The 15892-nt window shown below is 41.1% G+C and overlaps 1 protein-coding gene across 1 annotated transcript in view; it reads right to left on the bottom strand.

Annotated features, from left to right (window-relative positions):
* Positions 1-434: 434 nt before the first annotated feature.
* The window catches only part of LOC107120114 (vitamin D 25-hydroxylase), a 23217-nt gene continuing 7759 nt past the window's right edge, over positions 435-15892 (bottom strand). The window contains exons 2-5 of the mRNA XM_015422757.1: positions 14521-14662; positions 5634-6266; positions 2517-2846; positions 435-648 (exon numbers count right to left, since the gene is read on the bottom strand). Of these exons, the coding sequence (XP_015278243.1) occupies positions 470-648; positions 2517-2846; positions 5634-6266; positions 14521-14662 (1284 nt within the window). The 3' untranslated portion in view covers positions 435-469. The remainder of the gene's footprint in view (positions 649-2516; positions 2847-5633; positions 6267-14520; positions 14663-15892) is intronic.

Below are 15892 nucleotides of genomic sequence, written 5' to 3'. Positions count from 1 at the left end.
TGATCATATACGATAATTGAGCAGGTGTCCTATACCATTTTAAGATTAGGTATATCACCTGACCTCAACATACTCCCATGCCCCTGAACTGCAGTTGGTCTGAAATTTTTCAGCATATATACAAACTGCTCAGCTGGTAGAGATTACTACAGTGTGAATAAAGTATTAACACTTCTGTTTTGAACTTGCTTTATGAAGAGTTTGTATTACCTCATTCATTTCACAGTGCCTAGCTTTCAATACATCAGTGCCATCAGTGGCCCCACTGGTGGACCTCCTGATGGCACCTGGTATTTCTGGCCACTGTGTGACACAGGGTGTTGGACTGGATGGGCCTTTGGCCTGATCCAACATTGGCGTCTCTTATGTTCTTATGTATTTTATAAATAACATTAATAAATAATATTAACAAGTTGTTTGTATCTATGCATAACTAGCCACTATTAGAAGTTTAGGATATATTTTGCATTCAGCATCGTCTCTCTGCACAGATAAGGTATGGATGAGGTTGTAATGTCATGCCTAATTTTGGCTTAAGGTCTGGAATCAAAGCACTAGGAAAGTGCAAATGGAATCGCTGAAGTAATGAAGTAAAAAATAAAAACATTTCCATTCTGGCCAGCTGTTCTCCTAAACAGTGTCTTTTTCCTGAATAAAAAAAGGAAAAAGGAAAACAATATTTAATAATGTGCCCCTCATCAAAAATGCTTGCATAATAAGGACATAATTGTGACACATTTTTAAAAACTAAGTACATTTCTGATAAGCCATCATTTGCCTATTTCTCTTAAGTTTATATAACATTCTAAAATGGAAAACATTGTAAAGAGAACAAAAACTCTCCATTTGCTTTTAAAATTTTTATTGTAAACAGAATACCTGCAGATGTTACCATTCTTAGCTGAAGGAAGGGCATTTGGATCCTCCTGCAATGGATACATTAGTTTGGAGTACTTTAGAGAGTACTTTAGGAAAAACTTTCCATATACAAAATTGAGACATTAAGTAATGAAATTATTGGGATGATTAGAGCTTCCTTCTAGGTACATACTATGCTAACAGAGACTGTGCAGGATCCAGATATCTTTCTCCAAATTAATGTATCTACTGCAGGAGGATCCAAATGACCTTCCCTCAGCTAAGAATGGTAATATCTATAAACACAGGCTGGAAAGGCTGCGGTTGTCATAACTGTGCATCTTAAGAGAGAGATAACTGTGCATCTTGTCAAGAGCAATGTTTCCTCTAAGCTGAGTTAGTGTGAGCTAGCTCACACTTTTTTAGCCTCCAGCTCACACATTTTTGTCTTCACTCAGAAAGGATGGCTCCAAAACAAACTGATTTACGCAGTAGCCAAATCGGTCACTCACAACTTTAATGCCAGTAGCTCACAAAGATGATTTTTTGCTCACAAGACTCCACAGCTTAGAGGGAACATTGGTCAAGAGACACTACTGATGTAGCTCATACACTTGTAAGTTTATATGTTTATAAACAAATGTTTTTTTGTTTTGTTTTTTAAAGGTAGGGGGAGCACTGGGGAAGCAGTGAAAAGAACTGAGGTTCTGTGGTGAAGAGGGAAGTGAGCTGTTCTCAGAAGAATAGCCTCTCGCTATGGTTGCCAAGGAGCTGCGGTGGCTCAAGTGGTGAAGACGCTGAACTGCAGGCTGTGGAAGGTCAGTAGTTCAGCAGTTCGAGACCCGAGTGTGCCGCATGACGGAGTGAGCTCCCGTCTCTAGTTCCAGCTCCTGCCAACCTAGCCGTTCGAAAGCAAGAAATTGCAAATAGATAAATAGGGACCACTTCGGTGGGAAGGTAACAGCGTTCCATGCGCCTTGGTGTTTAGTCATGCCGGCCACATGACCACGGAAACGTCTTCGGACAGCGCTGGCTCTTCGGCTTTGAAACGGAGATGAGCACGGCAACCCTAGAGTCGGACTCGACTGGCTTTCGAGCAAGGGAACCTTTACCTTTACCTTTATGGTTGCCAAGCACTGGCAACCAGTGGGAGAGCTCGAGAGGTGGGGACAATGTAATCAGCACTGCAGTGATGCTTGCAGCATGAACCCAGTAGTGACATCACTGTGTTGGGGTGACACTCTAGGGAGATTCCAAGAGCACGGCCCTGATACAGTGACATCACACCCAGGTTTGTGCCAGACGTGCCACCGCGGCATCTGTACAACACCAATTTTTCCCCATTTTGGTTCAAATGCATTATAAAGCATCTATGAGAGCCCGGGGGGGTGCTAAGCGGATGTACCACCGAAACAGGAGACCTGGTACCCCCACCTTTTTCTCTCAAATCACCCATACCCCTCTAGAGAAAGATATGAGAACATAAAAGAACTAAAACTACTGTACTGAAAGGGTAATTTGTTAAATAACTACTATTACAAAAAAAATAAGTAGTGTAATTGATGTAAACAGGATAGTTAGAATATTTGGTGTTCGATATATCACGGTGATCACATTTTATTTATTGCTTCTAGCATAATGGATGTATGCACTCTTACCTAATGAAAAAGGAACAAATGCTTCCCTCTTGACAAACTGTCCCGAGCTGTCCAAGAACCTCTCAGGCCAAAAAACTTCCGGGTTACTCCAGTACTTTTCATCGAAGTGTACAGAATAGAGATTAGTAATTACTGTAGTTCCTTCAGGGATAGAATAGCCACGCACAACTGTGTCCTTAGAAGTTGCATGGAAAATGCCTAGTGGAACTATATTACAGAATCTTAAAATTTCGTGGATGACTGCCTCTGTGTATGGCATTTTACACTTCTCTTCTAGGCAAGGAGTTTTGTTTGGCCCCACGACTAGATCAATTTCTTTATGCACTTGCCCTGTTAGAAAAAAAAGCTTTCAGTTTATTGAAAAACAATTTATACAAAAGCATTGTCGTATTATGCATTCTAAATTATTTCGATATGAAATCTCTGTATACGATATCACCAAAGCCCTTCCTAATGTCTCGTTTTAATTTGTCTTCTACTTACATATGTAACAAACCTGCTATTTCTTGTACATTATTGGCCTTTTGGCTGCACTGCGTATAACAGTTTTACTCTGAATACACACCGATGAGTATTTATAGCTAGCAAATTAGAAGGCTACTTCACATATCGGGCAAAATGAGTTTCACCCCACAAAGTTTAAGGATGCACTAAATGTTTTCATTCTGAAGGCATTACAGAACACGTTCTAGTTTTTGCTGCAGGAGACACACACACAGCTACTCCTTTGGGATTAATCTGATTGATCCACGAAGGCATCCTTCTTCTGATACCAAGCCACTTGGAGGCTGTTCAGAGCACACAGGCCCCACTTCAATGCCCCCTCCTCCATTGTTGTCAGTCCTGACATTAGGTGAATATGCTGTTACCCCTGCAGCTGGAGAGGTGTGCAACTGAAGTGGCTAACAGTGAACCCAGCACATGAAAAATGAAGAACTAGCACTTAAAATAGTGTTTATAGCAGACGGAGGCTAATGTTGTAACAAGTTCGACATGGTTCTTAGACCCCTTTCCCCACTGGAAAACCCTGTTCAGAGGAATTACTGCACAACAATTTTTTTTTAAAAAAATTAAACCTGTCTTCTTAGAAGAGGCAAAACAATTCTGCTGTGCCCATTCTGTTTCTGTTACTAAATCAATAAACCTTGAATTAGATCAGACTAATATGATAACAATCAACAGCCATAATATAATTCCACAATGATGTTTTATTTCTGTCACAGCATTTCACTGATATCCTACAAGCATCGGCCAGCATTGTCAATCTTCTTGAATTTACTTCTTGGACCAGTGCCTCAGCTATATACACAGAAGACTTGTCTCCCCAGCCTAGATGTTTATGCACAACGGTAGACACTGTACACAGCCTTGGGCGTCTTTCAATACTCCCCCCCCCCCAGTACCTAGGTTTCCAACATATTCTGTAGCACTGCCAATTGTAATTATCTGCCCTACGAGTTGAGCAGCCAAACCCATCACCATAGTAACGGTGCAATCCTCCCACCCTTCTAAGCCCATTTAACTCACATCATTTTTTCATGATTTATTTACCACCTGGGCTTTGAATGTAGGCCATCCAGTAAATACATTATTTTATAGCCTGCTATGGACATTTATAACTAGCTTGCTGGTGTCATATGCAACAAGTACAACTTTTTTTGAACTGTTACTATAAATGGAGTGCAAAAAATGTCTGTGACTATATGTGCTTAAGATAAATGCATCGATAGAAATTCCTGCCATTAGACAGGAGTGATGTTTGCAACTGGGTGGACGGGGGAGCGGGGAGAGGAGGAGGATGCTGTATACTCTGCAGTTCTTAATTGAGGGTCCTGTGCTGCCATAAATAGCTCCACCCCACACTTTGCTCCCTGGCTGTGGGGCATTGGAAGGGATGGGCCAAGAGGCTTCCCTCTGTTCTATTAAAGGTAAAGGTTCCCTTGCTCGAAAGCCAGTCGAGTCCGACTCTAGGGTTGCGGTGCTCATCTCCGTTTCAAAGCTGAAGAGCCAGTGCTGTCCAAAGACGTTTCCGTGGTCATGTGGCCGGCATGACTAAATGCCAAGGCGCACGGGACGCTGTTACCTTCCCACCGAAGTGTTACCTATTTATCTACTTGCAATCTCTTGCTTTCGAACTGCTAGGTTGGCAGGAGTTCTATGTTCTATGTCACTCCTTTAAAGAAGGACACGTAGAGCTGACTCAGCAACTTTGCCACCAATCCCACCTGTCTTCCCTTGGGTATAATATTTTGCTGCTGATATTTCTACTGGTCGTTACTGTTGCCTTCAAGTGGGTGATGACGGACAGAGTCAGGAAGGTATTTTATCCAGAGCTGCAACTGGCCAAGGACCCTGGGGTTTTCACCTTCTTCACAGCAAAGGAAAACCTTACCTAAGTCTACAGAGTACAATGTTAAATATGCTTTTAGCATCACGACTGGTTGAACAGGGAACACAGTACAGGGTTATGCAGGGGCAGGCTCCCTGGAGAATCCAAAAGGGATCCCCCTCAAAGGACTCAGTAGCACGGGGCACGGTGGCCAGCATGCTAACCATGCTCCCAAGGGGCTGCTAACAGCCATGAATAGCACTGTCTACCACTTCTTGTCTTAAAACTGGTTCTCATTCCCTGACTACCACTCTAGGCAGTTTAGGGAGTTCAATTAGCACTTGAACTGACCAGTGGTATCTGCCGCGCCAAGACCTGAGGAATCTGTAATCAATAAAGTTGTTGCCTTATTTCCCCACTCTGGTGTTCTGTGTCATCCTTCTCACCTTCTTTCCTGGCTGGTTTCCACTCTAACCACAAATGTATTCAGATGTTTCACATAAAGGTAAGCCAAGCCTCACATTACATATACGAACAAGAAAAATCACTATCAGGTTTTCCTGTTTCTACCCAAATCCCTCAAGCAGGGATCAGTCATTTCTTGAACATTTGAGCCTGATTTTTCCAACCACATAGTGGCCCTCCTCACCAAAATGTGTAACATGTCAGCATTAAATTAATTTCCAGTATACCACCACCGCACCTGATATGTTTCAGAAGACACTGCTTGACAACCACACCCTTCATCAAACAGACAAAAATGTCACTGTGAATATATAAAATCTTACCTTGAATGTTAGGATAAAGAGCCATGAATAATACTGCCCATCTTAGAACATTGGTTGTAGTTTCTGTTCCAGCAATCATAATTTCTCCGACAGAGAAAATTAAGTTTTCTGTTGAAAATGTGGACTCTGGGTCATTTTTATTTCTACCCATCTCATCTAAATATGCATCTATGAAATGTCGAGGTGACTGAGGTTTCCTGTTCTGTGAAGCACGTTGAATAAGATGAAGAAGAAATGTATAGACTTCGGCTGCATTTTTAAAAAGCTGCTGGTGTTTTCCGAAAGGGAAGGCACCGATCCATGGAAAAGCATTATACAAAAAGGCTGCAGCACTAGCAGCCAATTCAATGTTTTCACTAAATATTTCAATCATGTGTTGAAATTCAGTGTCTTCATATGTAAATCGTTCTCCAAAAATAATTAAATTGGTAATATTTGAAACTGCACTCGTTATCAGGTGTTTCAGATCAAATGGCTTGCCTTTATAAGTATCAATTGCCTCAAGAAAAACAACTGATTCTTCAGATATTTTGCATTCAAAGGATTTCTGACCATATCCAAAGATCCGAAAGCTGGTAACAGCTAATTTGCGATGCTCTGTCCAACCTCTGCCGTATCTAGAGTTTAACAAACCTGAAACAAACAAGCATCAGCATGATTAAATGAAGGATTTCACTTAAGTTTCTCTCTTCCTAATATTTCTGTCTTTTTGCCCTTATACCTATATGCAAAGACAAGTTGATAAAATGAATCTACCTCAGAAGAGCCACAGTGAAATTAAATTAGATTTAGATATCATGCCTTTAGAACTGCACATAAAGATTATAGTGATGCTCTGGCCCAATACTTATTTAAACTGAATCTAGCAAGGTATACTGCAGCACTGCAAAAATCCCTTGTGGATAAAATTGTTTTTTGCAGGGCAGACTTTCAGCGGCTCAGGTCCTTAAAATAACAAAGTACTTCTTTGTGTGTGTGCATGTGTGTGCCCATGCATGCCTGGAAGTCATGGTGACCTCTGGTGACTCCTACTGGGGCATGGAGAACATTTAGAGGAGTGGCTTGATAGCCTGCCTCTGGCCTCCTGGTCCTGGTATTCTCTGGAGGTCTCCCCTCCAAGTACTTGCCAGGGTTAGCGCTGCTTGCCTGGGCTACTCAGGTCAGGGCAGTACGTACTTACTTCTCGATTACTGTTTTCACAACCAGAGTCATAAACAGCAAACCCTCACCCCCACAAAGGGAGAGCCTAAAAATTATTACAAAAGTTATCATGTAGCTTAACAACAGTTGCCAGAAATTTCAGCACACACAGAGGTTTGTTTATCTTTCTCTCTGAGTAGCCAAGATAATTTAGCTTCTGAAGAGATAAAGTCCTGATTAACTAATGGAGAGAAAAATTAAGCTCTTAGATCTGAAAAATTGGGGCAGCCAAGAAGAATATGATCCACAGAAGCGATTCAGTTGTTGCCACAATTGCAGAGTCTATCTGAAAATGGAGTTTCATTGAATCTTCCTATCATCACCGCTGAAAGTAGGGTATTTCAGGCGCGCCAGCATGAACGCCTTTCTATACTTCGGAAAAGTTAGCTCAGATAGATAGTTTGGAATTTTTGTTGGAGGGAGAATGCCTAGTGAGAAAGATGAACACAGCCTGTGAGCTCTAATCAATGTACTTTCATAATCAAAGTCCCTCAGGCATCTTCTAATGAACTGGATCAATTCTTGTCTACTCATTGTTTCTGTCACATCATGGGCATGTCCCAGTCACTTGTGTGATGGTCCAACTTGACTAGTCCGAGGAGGCTTGATTCTGGGTTTTGATTTTAGGATCCTGATTTTCAGATTGAAGCAAAGGTCTTGGGCAGAGCATTCAAACGACATCCCCTCGATTTTGGCTCTCAGGGACAGCTTCCGGTTTCAGTGCAATGAGAACGGTCAGCTCAGGGACTTGCTCCCGTGAAGCCGCCGGATCACTAGATCCTTAAGAAGAGTTCAGGGGCTCCCAAACTCCAATGAGCTTCCCGGAGAGGAGCTCATGGCAAGGGGTTTGATTTGGACGCCCTGTGTGCGGCAGCAAGTGGGTGGAAGTCTGAGATTGCCCTCAGCAAGATCTTAGTGAGAACATCCATGGCAGCCATGGACGCGAAGTTGTGACAGGAGTCGAGGGGGAAGCAGAACATCTCAACAAAGTAATACAAGAAGACAAATCACCGTGAGTAATCCAAACTGCAACAATACAAGGACTTTCCTACTCATTAAGCCTTTTAAACCATTTGTAGGAGGGGAAGGGAGGGGTGAGAATCTCCCCCCCTTCAAAGTGGCTGAGAACAGAAAGGAACTTTCTTAATAAATTTACTGGGCAAAAGAAGATAAGGTTGAACTGTGAAACGGACCCATAAATGTGATGTTATTATACCTTGGATTGGCTGGGTGGCTCAGGCTGAGTCGGCTGAAACTAAACCCAGCGAAGACGGAGGTCCTGTGCTTGAGTCGGGTCGGTCCGGGGTTGGGGATCCCTCTCCTGATTTTCGATGGGGCGCCTCTGGTGCTAGCGTTGGAGGTTAGGAGTTTGGGAGTGCTCCTGGATCCCTCCTTAACCATGGAGGCCCAGGTGGCAGCCACTGCCAAATCGGCCTTTTACCATCTTAGGCTGGTGCGGTAGTTGGTTCCCTTCCTCGACCACAACGACCTGGCTACAGTGATCCATGCGACGGTCACCTCGAGGCTAGACTACTGTAACACTCTCTACATGGGGCTGCCTTTGTCGCAGATCTGGAAGCTGCAGCTGGTGCAGAATGTGGTGGCCCGGCTGTTGATGGGCCTCACCAAGTGGGAGCACATCCAGCCTGGGCTGAAAGCACTGCACTGGCTGCCAATAGCATACCGGATCCGTTTCAAAGTGCTGGTGCTCATCTTTAAAGCCCTATATGGCCAGGGTCCGACATACCTGAGGGACCGCCTTTCCCCATACATACCCTCAAGAGCACTTTGGTTCGGGACTCAACATCGCCTGGTGATCCCAGGCCCCTGGGAGGCAAGGCTTGCTGCAACTATGACCAGATCCTTTTCAGTGGCGGCTCCTACCTGGTGGAATGAGCTCATGGAGGAGATCAGGGCCCTGCGAGACCTCATACAGTATTGCAGGGGATGCAAGATGGAGCTCTTCCACCAGGCGTTTACATAGGAGCCGCCACTACCACCACCACCAATGGCGTGGATAACAACTGGGTGAGAGGACGGCCCTTGAAGATCTGCCATGAGACCGCGCTGGGTTGGTACCACTGGACTGGCCACGTACCAGCTACAGGACACTATCTTCCTCCAATGAAAGATCCGGCACCTACCGTTGGAAGACCATCTTGTTCTTTATAGAGCACTTTACTTTTGTGATTTGATGATTTTATTTGTTTTAAGTTGTTTTAATCTTGTTTTATATGTGGGCATTGTTGCCCTCTTTTAAGCCGCCCTGAGCCCACTCACGGGGAGGGTGGGGTAAAAATACTAATAAATAAATAAGTAAATAAAAAATAAAACCATACTGTGGATTTTAAATTTTTGGAATACTGTAAGAAGTTTCAGATTCTATACTATTGAAATAGAAACCTATTTTCCCTGGAAATATAATTGAACCATAAGAATTTACTGAAAGGCATTCAATTTGGATTATAAATATTTACATTTTATTATTTGGACCATAATCTAAAAAAAAGAGAAAGAAGGAAGAATGAATGAACTATTAAGCATGTGTTTTTAACTTTCACCACGTCATTTTCTTATAATTCATTGTGTATACTTTTGTGGTTTGTTGAAAACTGTAAAATACACTATGTTCTGAGGTTTTTGTAAACAATTGTTAAGTCTGTATTACAACTAAATGATAAGACTGTCTTGACTGAGATCTCTTTTGTTTTTAATTTAATTGGGTAAGCATAGAAAGCTGTGTGATTGTAGAGATTTTATTGACAAAGAACTGGAGAGATTCTGTTTTTAATATAATATTTCAAGATGGCTGGAGTAGAAGGAGGAAACAATGTTCTAACACAAATGACTATAGATCTCCAACTTTCACTATAAGAAGCAATCACCCCATTAATACAAAAAGTGGTGAAAACAGCTCTGGACTCTATACAACCTAAACTGGACCTAGTTCTACAGCAGATGATTAACCAGAGGAAAGAGCAAGCCAACACAACATATACCTTTGCGAGAGATAAAGATACAGAAAACACAGATGAAGTCTGCAAGCAAAATGACATGGCCTACAGAATGAAGTCAACAGATACATATACAAAAAGAAAAAAAATGTTTGGAGAACTGAATGTCATATCCTATGAGAGAATGACAAGAGATGAAGCTTTCACAGCAACAAAAGAAACTTTCCTTCAGAGAGAGAAAAGCAAAAAATACATGGAACAGCAAACCATCCAAATAAGCGAATATAGAGGGCTACTCTTAGAAGCTATTTTCCTTACATACAAGGGGGAAAGACACAGAATTAAGACTAAAACTTAAGAGAAGAAACCAGAGAATGAAGAAGAGGATGAAATCCTGTAAAAATGGTTAAAACTTTCTAGATATGTGAGAATTCACACATCTCTAAGAGAAGAAGGTCAAAACCCTTTGGACAAGAGAGACTATACAATTATTTCAAGACTTTGTAAATGATTGACTTTATAATTAAATTAACTGACATATAACCAATTTGAAAGAAACAGAAATCTTATTCTAAAGCAATTGTAAAAGAATATACATAAAAATAAGGTGGAATATAGAAAATAGATATTTAGACATTATATGAGATACTTAACTAGATATATTGTATGTGATTAAATAGACCCCCCATTTGTGTATGTTTGTCTTTAAAAATAAAGAAATTGGCTCTCAGAGCTATATCATAGTTAGCTAAAAAATTCCTAGTTTCTTAGGATCCCACTCTACTTCCCCATCCCCCATATTCCAAGAGAGGATTTTCAGTTTCCGTTTGCTGACATTCAATCATTTTTCTTCTCAAATGGAACAACAACATCTGGATCCAGCCCACAGGCTTCAGTTTAAGAATGAGGAATCATGGCCTGCATGTACTATATGATTAGCCAGTTTCATTCTCTCTTCAACAGAGGAAGAAGATCTATCAATAATTATGAACTAAAGATTGAGGTAGCAGACTGGCAGCTCTATTTGAAAAAAAAAACCACTGCCAACTACACTGTTAGACACTATTTTTCTCTAATGGGCAAGTGGAATTCTTTCCTTTTGAAGATATGTCTGGACTGGGAAGACTCCATATTTTTTAAGATGTTTCTGGTCGGTAAGTATGACTGAGGGAATTCTTGGGGAAAAGAAGTGTGATTTAAATCTTTCACCCTCAATGAATCCTAGAACCCATTCCACATATTTCAAATCAATTGATGAAAAATGCCTTTGTAGCAAAAAAGAAAAATGTTCCTGAGTCGCATGCTTTGTTGACCAGTTGATCATGCGGCCTTGATAAGGGAAGATATGCTAAGCAATTTTATTAAGCTCTAGGATGAGAGGTGAAGAGCAAGGTATGAAGTATAGATATTTCTCTTAACCCCATCCACCCTCTTCCCCTCTTTCTCCTCAGTCATCCCTTTACCATTAAAGATGTTATGTAAAGATAAAGGTGGCAATAATTGTTTTAAGGGTCTTTTGAGTAAGGTCTGAACAGTCCTTTCACTTGGTTTGGCTAAAAAAATACCTATCTGCTCTGTGACTAGATCACTCTTTTAAAACATTTTTTGTAAAGTTTCTGAGTTTGAGATGCTAACATTGCTAATGTCTCTGATTTCTTATTTGTGGCAATGTTTTTTCAAAATCTCATCAAAGGCATTCAAATTGGTTAGAGGGTCCTGCTGTGAACATACTGAAAGATCATTAGAACTGCAAGGGGCTGGAACTTCATAAGATAAAGAGGAAAATCTGTTGTAGATAGTTGTTGATTAAAGGTTTTTAAAAAATGCTTCCATTTTGCTCTGCTTACAAATAGGCATACATCCTTCAAAGGGAACAGCTCTTTTCCTTCTCATATTAACAGGTGAGTGTAACAATTGTACAGAATGTAGCAGTTATTATGGTTATACAGAATGCATTAGTTGTTTTAGTTATACTTATTTTCCTCTATTTATTTTAATTAATCCAGTTGATTAGTATAATTAATCCAAGAAATCTAATTAATCCAACTAAGCTTTCTTAGATTCTAATAAATTTATTAGACAGCTATAACTCGTGAAATAAAGCAATCAAGAGCTAATATATTACAGGAAGAAAAAAATGGAGTACAGATATAGTCACCCCCCAGCAAATAAAATACCAATATAATAATTTATTTATGATTTATTTTAAGATTAAAATTCATAAGACTGAGTCTCCATTCAAGAATAGACTCAACCCCTAAACAATTAATTGAAGCTTATTAACATGCCGGTGATAGGGAGATACACAGATGATAAATTAAATAGTCGAAGAGGGAGTTAAAACCTAGTGAGGGAAAAGCCATTAAACAAAACTGTACCAGCTCCCCAAAGGAGCCAGGCAAAAAGGAATTAAAACAGTTAAAATAGCAACAGTAGAAACAAATAGGGAATGACTTCCCCTACTCCTCCACGTCCAGATAGCCTTTTCTGCCTGTCTTCTTTTGAGGAAGCTGAGCTATCTAAGCTATCTATGTTAGCCAAGGTCAGCCTTACACCAACCAAAATAAATCAGTTGGAAATATCAGAGAAGATAAAAGAAAAAAAGAGAGAAAAAACTGGCAAGTTAGAGCAAATTAACAGAGTTAAAACCAATCTCCTTGGAGTGGAGCTGTACCCCACCCAACCGACACAAGCTAAAACTAAACTAAATAAATAAACTAAACTAAATATCAAGCTGCCAAAAATGTCAAAAGAATAGAAAGCAACAAAGACAAATAAGACAACGCTGAACACTAAACATTAAACAATCTCCACTGAGAGCTACGCACAGCTGAACACCACCCAGCCCAACCAGGAGTCTGATAATATAGTTAAATATGCAAAATAAACCCACCAAAACCAGAGAACCAATAAAAAGAAACAAGGTTAAAGAAACTGCAAGCCAATAAGAAGAGATAAAAGAGATTAAAAGCAGTTTAAAACCATATAAAAATACACTCTGTGGAGCAGAGTACAAACAGAACACTACTCCCAGACCTTCCAGAACAAAGCACTTGAGAGGTATGGTATTGTTTTGCAGTACCTTTTTATTTACAAACATAGCAAGTGGGGAAGTTGTACAGACATCTAGGCAGAAAGTATTAGAAAGAACGACTCGAGAAACATGTCCAAAATTCTAGCACATGTCTCTTGAACAACAGCATATCTCACCCATCAGGCTACAAGGCAAAGTGTTTTTCTGATAGACTGAAGTGTGATGTTTAAGGAAAGAGAATAAAAACTCCCAGTAGGTGTGACTAAAGTAACTGTTTGGCTCCTGCCCCTATAGCCTTTAACAAAGTATTTGTCTCCAAAGGAAACAACACACCAGTGGAGTTCTACAAACAAACCAGCTTTTTGTCAGTTCTCTCTAAGTTCTGACCCACATAACTAAGCACATGCCTGCAATAGTATTTAAACTACCTGAAAATGGAGCAATGACAAACCTATTCAAATCATGTGATATCACAAAGACAAGACAAGGGGAAAAAATTACTGAAGTAGGCATATAAAAATGTGGATCATCTAAATTAATCTCCATTTTAATCATATAAGGACTAGAGTTTCCTCCTCTGCTCTCAGCTGTGCAAGAAGCCTGTGCATTCCATTTGGTACTGATGATAGTGATGGGCATGAACCAATTTTTTTTTTTGCTTGGTTCAGTTCAGGGTTCGATTCAGGAACCACCCCAAACCAAGCCAAAAAAAAAAGTACCTGAACCGGACTGGCAAATTCAGACCCCCTTTTTCTCCCAGCCATGGCAAGCTGTGGCCAGGAGAAAGAGGGGGTCACTCAGGAAGAGTTAAATGGCTGGCTGCTATTTAACCCATCTGTTTCACTTCCCCCTGCTTCAAAGCAGAGAGAACAAAACAGACGGTTTATTGGCTCACAGCCATTTAAACCTAACAGCTGACGGGTGGACCTGCCCCGCTGATAGGTTGAAATGGCTATCCACTGTTAGACTGAAATGGCAGGCACAGTAAAGTGGGCAAGCCCTTGCCCAGTGGGGCTTGTGGTTGGTAAGTGGTTTCCACCTTGAAGCGGCCCACTGCTGGAGGAACAGGTAAGCTGCAAGCTGCTGTGAGGTGCATGCCTCATGCTAATGATGGAATTAAGTGTGGCTCTTTTGGCTGATGGCAATTGTGCATGTGGCTCTCCAGAACTGCAGACTGAGTACCACCATGTTAGAAAGAGGCATGGGTTTGAGAAGCCCTTTGTCAAACTCCAACTTGCAGGGACATCTGAACAGAGGCGCCTCGGCAAACTGGAGACTATTTCCCATTAACTAGGATTTTGAAACATGTTTAAGCCATCTGCCCGGGCATTTGCATTTAGACATCATGGTAGAATGGGGCTTGATTCCCAAACCATGAAGCGTACATTCAAATGAAGAAGGATGAGTGTAAGCACAGCAAGCAAGAGCATTGTGGCAGTCATAAACACACAGGTTTGTTGTGGCAGCTGAACACAGCCAATCTTCCCAACCCTCCTCAGCAGTATAGAGAGAGAGCTTCATCCTTGATTTATCATCTCTGCACTCTGCAGTAGTAGAGTTTGAAAGGCCAAGACAGGAAGTACAGGCAATGAAAAAAAATGTTATTTCAAGGCTATTGTCTTAACACAGATATTTTATAGCAAAGAACTAATGCAATAATAAGCTAGTATAAAATCACATCTGTTAAAACCGCACATACCTCCCATTTTTGTCAGCTTCTTGAACAAAGGAAGAGGCGGCCTGTCTGCAAAAATGTCACTTTGCTGAACAAGGCATTCTTTTACTGCATCATAGCCATTCAGGACAATAGCTGATATACCTCCGAGATCAAGACTAAAGATCTTCAAAAAGAATGATATTTTATGTTAGTTACAAAAATAAAGCTAACATAAAGATATATATAATTCTAAGTGTCATTGTTTCTTCTTCAGCTCATAGGAGTATGCCCATTGTGCCACATAACATTGCACAGTGTCCACAAGTAAAAATAAAGCTAACATAAAGATATATATATATATATAATTCTAAGTGTTATTGTTGTCGTGATTCACTTTTTATGGTAAGGCTGGCCTAGATGAGTTTGATCTAGCCAGCTCCTGCCAACCTAGCAGTTCGAAAGCAAGAAATTGCAAGTAGATAAATAGGGACCACTTCGGTGGGAAGGTAACAGCGTTCCGTGCACCTTGGTGTTTAGTCATGCCGGCCACATGACCACGGAAACATCTTCGGACAGCGCTGACTCTTCGGCTTTGAAACAGAGATGAGCACCGCAACCCTAGAGTCAGATTCGACTGGCTTTCGAGCAATGGAACCTTCACCTTTTTAGGTATAGAATATTGCCTTTTGTACTGCTGTACCATATTTATCCCAAATACTAGGTAAGGCACTAACGTGCCAGCCAGCATTCCGCGGACCGCGACAATTGTTTCTTCTTCAGCTCCTAGGACAGTGGTGGCGAACCTATGGCACGGGTGCCAGAGGTGGCACTCAGAGCCCTCTCTGTGGGCACGCGTACTATCTCCTCAGCCAGGCCCAGACCATCATTGATGTGTCGAATTCTCTGCCAAATAATTTTAAGTACATGAAAGCATTTGGGATTGCTTTCCTTACTTTGTTGTTAATGTATGAGTTGTTTTTTCTAAAGTAAAACTTCAGTATTCAGGTTTAATTGCCGTGTTGGCACTTTGCGATAAATAAGTGGCTTTTGGGTCACAGTTTGGGCACTCGGTCTCTAAAAGGTTCACCATCACTGTCCTAGGAGTATGTCCATTGTGCCACATAACACTGCACAGTGTCCACAAGTTTCCTGGACTGTAGGTATAGAATATTGACTTTTGTACTGCTGTACCACATTTATCCCAAACTAGCAGTAAAGCCCATTGTGGAAATAAATACAACGAGATCTAGAAAGAGGCTCTGGGGGAGTGCTCTGGCTTTGGGCAAACAGTGTCATTTTGCTGTGGTGACCTCAGCAGCGTATAATGGCAGAGTCCACTGTTTTCTCCAGAGGAACTGATCTCTGCTCCCTGAAGAGCAGTTGTAATTTTGAGTGATCTGTAGCCCTCACCTGG

The sequence above is a fragment of the Gekko japonicus genome, unplaced genomic scaffold (assembly GCF_001447785.1).
Source record: "Gekko japonicus isolate JY-2015 unplaced genomic scaffold, Gekko_japonicus_V1.1 scaffold3233, whole genome shotgun sequence".
Classification (NCBI taxonomy): domain Eukaryota; kingdom Metazoa; phylum Chordata; class Lepidosauria; order Squamata; family Gekkonidae; genus Gekko; species Gekko japonicus.
This window is presented reverse-complemented; position numbering and strand designations above follow the sequence as displayed.